The 5000-nt window shown below is 40.7% G+C and overlaps 2 protein-coding genes across 6 annotated transcripts in view; both read right to left on the reverse strand.

Annotated features, from left to right (window-relative positions):
* Window positions 1–1327, reverse strand: part of LOC135108298 (leucine-rich repeat-containing protein 47-like) — a 10258-nt gene extending 8931 nt beyond the window's left edge. Inside the window, exon 1 of the mRNA XM_064019125.1 lies at window positions 522–1327. Coding sequence (XP_063875195.1) covers window positions 522–1140 — 619 coding nt within the window. The 5' untranslated portion in view covers window positions 1141–1327. The remainder of the gene's footprint in view (window positions 1–521) is intronic.
* Window positions 1328–3652: 2325 nt separating this feature from the next.
* Window positions 3653–5000, reverse strand: part of LOC135108640 (uncharacterized) — an 11538-nt gene continuing 10190 nt past the window's right edge. For all 5 annotated transcript variants that reach the window (XM_064019805.1, XM_064019804.1, XM_064019802.1 and 2 more), the window contains 2 exons: window positions 4488–4674; window positions 3653–4372 (listed from right to left, as the gene is read on the reverse strand). In XM_064019805.1, the coding sequence (XP_063875875.1) occupies window positions 4091–4372; window positions 4488–4674 (469 nt within the window). In that variant the 3' untranslated portion in view covers window positions 3653–4090. The remainder of the gene's footprint in view (window positions 4373–4487; window positions 4675–5000) is intronic.

Raw genomic sequence — 5000 nt, forward strand, 5'->3', positions numbered from 1 at the left:
AGGAGGAGTGAAGTCCCCAGTTAGGTTAGGCAAAGTAAAAACAGGTTAGGGTAGAAATTTCCCCACTTGCAAAACATAGTGTCTCATTCTTAGACTTTAATGAATGTCCAAATTTGGCTCCCCCCCCCCACCATAAAACCTTGCTTTCTACATTCCCCACAAAAAAATTTAAGATTCCCCACAGGTCCCCCAAACTTGTCAGGGGAGAAAAGAGGTTAAGGATACTGGCAGAAACTGCAAGAATACCAAAATTTTCCTTTAAAGTGGCAGGTTTTGTCTTTTTTTTTTTTTTTTTTAATTGCCGTATCTTGTCTATTTTGACCTCCCCCACCCAAAAACGTCGCTTTCCCGCCAGGTCCCCAAGCTTGTTGGGGATAGAGAGGGAGATATAGAAGAAAAGGATGAAGGCGGTGTTCTGCATGTTTGCCCTTTTCAAAATACAGCATGAAATATCAGTCACCTAAATTGATGGGCACATGTCTTAATATCCACTTTTTAAAACTATATGGGGACTGACTAACCTTTCAGCTTTGGGGTGTCAGAAACTTCTCCTGGCACTATCTTGATGTTGTTATGAGCTACGTCAAGCAGCTTGAGAGCAGGCAGGTCTACAACACCCACAGGTATTTGCTGCACCAGATTGTTTGCAAGCCTCACCTCAGACAAGTGTGCAAGGCTGACGGAACACACGTCAGGGAACTCTGACAACTGGTTATGACTAACATCTAACACCGCCAGGCTGACACACTCTTGAAAGCTGGGCAATTCAGTCAGTTGATTCCCTGTTACATTGAGCGTGGTGAGCGCTGAGTGGTGGCTCAGGCTGGGTGGCAGGCTAGCCAGGCGATTGCTTGACACATCCAAGAACTTGAGTTTCTCCAAATCGCCAAGTGTGTCTGGCAGGCCGTCCAGCCTATTGTTCTGCAGCACCAGGTTGGTCAGGTTGATGAGGCGTGCTAGGTCCTTGGACAGACTGGTCAGCGGAGTGTTTGTTACCTTCAGTAGGTTTAGCTGCGTGAGGTCGTACACAGCAGGATCTAACTGCCCCTTTTCCTCCTCTATCAGCTGGTTTACTTCATGGCCGGATAGCACCAGTTCATAACGCTTCTCCTTCAGCGCCTGCTGCACGTCATCCCACATCCTGCTTTTACTTTTAAAGGCACCAGCCCCTTGGGGCAATAAATACTTAGCTTGGAGTCTGTTCTTTCCACGTGAATCAGCCCGCTGCCGCTGATCGCCAGGTCGCTTGGTCCCCGAGTCCTTACCAGAGCACAACTGAAATTACGTTGAGCAGGCAACAGCTAGTGCCGTGCTGCATGAGACCACTCTTGTCTTGATGCAATGACAGTAACTTTCGGTAAAGTAATTTATTCTCAATGCCCTGATGAAAACTTCCTGGGACTATTTGTTTTCATTACAAGGAGTTGTATTAAACTACGTAGTTATTTCGGTATTATAATCTCTCTCTCTCTCTCTCTCTCTCTCTCTCTCTCTCTCTCTCTCTCTCTCTCTCTCTCTCTCTCTCCCTACATTATGTAAGAGTGCCACTGACCAAGAGAGGGAGAAAAAAAAAAGGTCCACTTGGGTACCAGTTCTCCCAAAACATTTTTGATTAGGAAAATCAAATAACGGAGGATAAGTCTCTTAAAACATTCCTCTCGAAAGAGTTCAAGTCATAGGAAGGAGAAAATGCAGAAGCAGATAGCGAGTTCCAGAGTTTACCAGAGAAAGGGGTGAATGTTCGAGAATACTGGTTAGAAATGCTGGTAATAAAAAAAAAAAAACGGCAGAGACGACTCGGAAAACCTAACTTCATAGAGCTATTTTAGCTAGGGATGAGATGTGAAGTTTCCAGTTTAAACTATAAGTAAAGGACAGATCGAGGATGATAACAACCCCCTCTTCTTTGAAGAAGAGGGGGTTGTTATCAGGAAAGTTGTGTCGAGCTGATAGATGGAGAAATTGAGTTTCTGAGGCATTGAACAGTACGAAGTTTGTTCTACCCCAATCAGAAATTTTAGAGATATCAGAAATCAGGCGTTCTGAAGCTTTCTTGCGTGAGCTGTCAAATTTCTGAAGGACTGGACGTCAACAAGAAGACATGGAAAACTGCAGGGTGGTATCATCAGCATAGGAGTGGATAAGACAAGAAGTCCGGTTTAGATTAGAGTGGATAGGAATGGATAGGACAAGAAGTCCATTTAAGATTAGATCATTGATGAATAATAGGAAGAGAGTAGTGGGTGAAAGGACAAAATCCTAAGGAACATCTGTTAAAAGACTTAGAGAAGAACATTGAGCGTATACCACATCGACAATAGAAAGATGAGAAAAGGAAACTTGAGATGAACTTACAGGGAGATAGATGCTGTAGGAGGGTAATTTAGAAATCAAACATACGAGTCACAAAAAAGAGGATTTTTTTTTTATTTATTTATTATTATTTTTTTTTTTATGTAGGAGAGGCACCGGTCAAGGGCAAAAGGCCCAGTGAGGTGCCGGTCCTCATACAGAGTCGAAAGTATTAGTAAAAAATACGGGATAAGTGTCTTGAAACCTCCCTCTTCAAAGAGTTCAAGTCATAGGACGGTAGAAATACAGAAGCAGGCAGGGAGTTTCAGAGTTTACCAGTATGACCAAGACTAAAGAAAGCCAGATCACCAGTAGAGCGGCCACGACGGAACCCTTAATGACAATCAGTATCAAATATAATTTGTGGGCTAGCTCTCTATCATGTGCATCACGAGAACTGGCTGTTAAACCAAGGTTTGGAAGGTTTAGGGTGAGAGAAAGAGTGAGGAATGCATGCCTCCATTCCAGACACTATCACCTCTGTTATGCTCACAGCACACAGAGACGGGTCAGTAGTCATGTTCCAAGAAAAATCAGAATAATATCTCCTCAGACCTCCCCAGTTAGTAGAGACAAAAGGCCAGAGGCGCCTCTGGTTTGGGAGATCCTGAGGAGGAACTGGAGCAATAGGACAAGATACAGATATGAGATTGTGTTCGGAGGAGCCCAACAGAGAAGACAGTGTGACAGCATAAGTAGGATTACTTAAAGATTAGGAAAAGGTCAAAAGTGTTGGGTATATCTCCAAGACGGTCGGGAATATGAGTAGGATGTTCCACTAATTGGGACCTTGTTTATAAACAAGATTTTTAAAGTTAATTTTTTGCCTAGATTAATCCTTTACATGTGCTTCTATCATCACAGGTGATTCTTTTATCCTCTGGAGACCTTTTCTAATGATTCTAACCAGTCAAGAACTGCAGACAAGCATGCCTACAACAACCAGCAGCTTAATGGGCCTTTATTTTATTTATTTATTTATTTATTATTAATATTTTTATTATTATTATTATTATTATTATTATTATTATTATTATTATTATTATTATTATTATTATTATCATCATCATCATCATAGTTATTTTTTGTTCCTTTTGTTGTCCTTACATAAAAAAAAAAATTGCAATTTTTTTGTAGGATAAACATGAACATTGGATCCCCAGTAATTATGAATCTATTAATTCAATCAGTTAGTTACTCGTAATAAGTATGTTCATTCTTTCATCTACTCTGAGAAAAAAAGAAAGAATCAGTGTAACTTGAGGCAACACGGAAAAGGTAGAAGGTTGAAAAATTCCACTGGGAAGTTAATTTTATTTGTTTGATTATTTTCGTTTTCCAAAGGTGATATGTAAAGATGATTTGCATATATCGTTTAACAGTGTAAGTAAAACATTATTCCAGTACCTGAAGGGATACGAGATAGCCAAAACGATAAAATAAATGTAGAGCACGAGTTATGCTTTTACAGAAACAGATGGATGAAGTTACAGTATATATTACACAAAATGCAAGGTTACTAAAATAAAGATGCGCTTGTGAAACAGACTTAGCATGTTGAGAGAAATTTGACATATGTAAAGTGACAATGAGATTTGAGTAGATACGGCAGGAAAATGCTTCTCTGGTACTCGCACGAGAAGGTACGGCAAAATTGAAGGAATGAAGATGCGTAGTTAACTAAGTATACTGAAGAAGGCTAGCATTAATCAAGGTGTCTGGAAAGGAGGGAACAAATTTACTTTTGATGGGGATTATTAGATTCTGACCTACACGAAATTTGTCTAAAAGAATAAAACTTAACAGCGTTTTCTCCTAAAAAAACGGCAAGGGATAGAAGGGCGCCTGCAATAAAGAGGAAGAGAGGCCCTTGCATGTGAACTAAAGTAAGAGCCATGGTGACCTTATCCGTGTCCTGGAGAGATTCGCTACTACTCTCTTCAGTTTTGCTCTGTCTTTGCCGACTGTCAAACCCTGCTTTCTCTAAAACCAGTGTTGTCCATTTTTCTATCAGTCCACCCTGCAAACAACATTGAAAATACCGTAATCAGTATTCAGGTTTAACTAAATGGGTACAGTGTTCAGTTTTATAGTAGTGGCAATATTGTTAAGTGACTTTGAGAGAAGATAATCACCCCATGAAAATCCATAATGTAGCGGTCGAGGTGGGTCTTGAATGGTGTGTTAGGGGCTAGTGGCCAGCCGCAGTAACCAGCTAAGATGTTGTCCCTTGCTACGTAGAGTGGCGTAAACCCTCTCTGGTTGGTGAAGTGTTCAGCAATCAAGGCCTTCATGTTCAGCCTTTCGTATATATAAGCCTTGCTGTACAAGGAAGAATGGTTAAGTTCATTGCTGAGCATTTCTAACTGGCTTAATATAAGGTTTAAAGGTATGAATATTAGCAAGAATATCTATACAAATAACAAGTGGACAGCATTCTTAAACATATCATGTCATCTTTTTGCAACACTCGCGATCTTAGATTTGACTCGAATCTGTGGAATGCCATCTCACCTCCTCCAAATTTCATCTTCTATTCTCCAATGAAACAAGTGTCTGCAGTCACTGACACTTGACCTCTCTCTCTCTCTCTCTCTCTCTCTCTCTCTCTCTCTCTCTCTCTCTCTCTCTCTCTCTCTCTCTCTCTC

Source organism: Scylla paramamosain, chromosome 17 (genome assembly GCF_035594125.1).
Source record: "Scylla paramamosain isolate STU-SP2022 chromosome 17, ASM3559412v1, whole genome shotgun sequence".
Taxonomy (NCBI): Eukaryota; Metazoa; Arthropoda; class Malacostraca; order Decapoda; family Portunidae; genus Scylla; species Scylla paramamosain.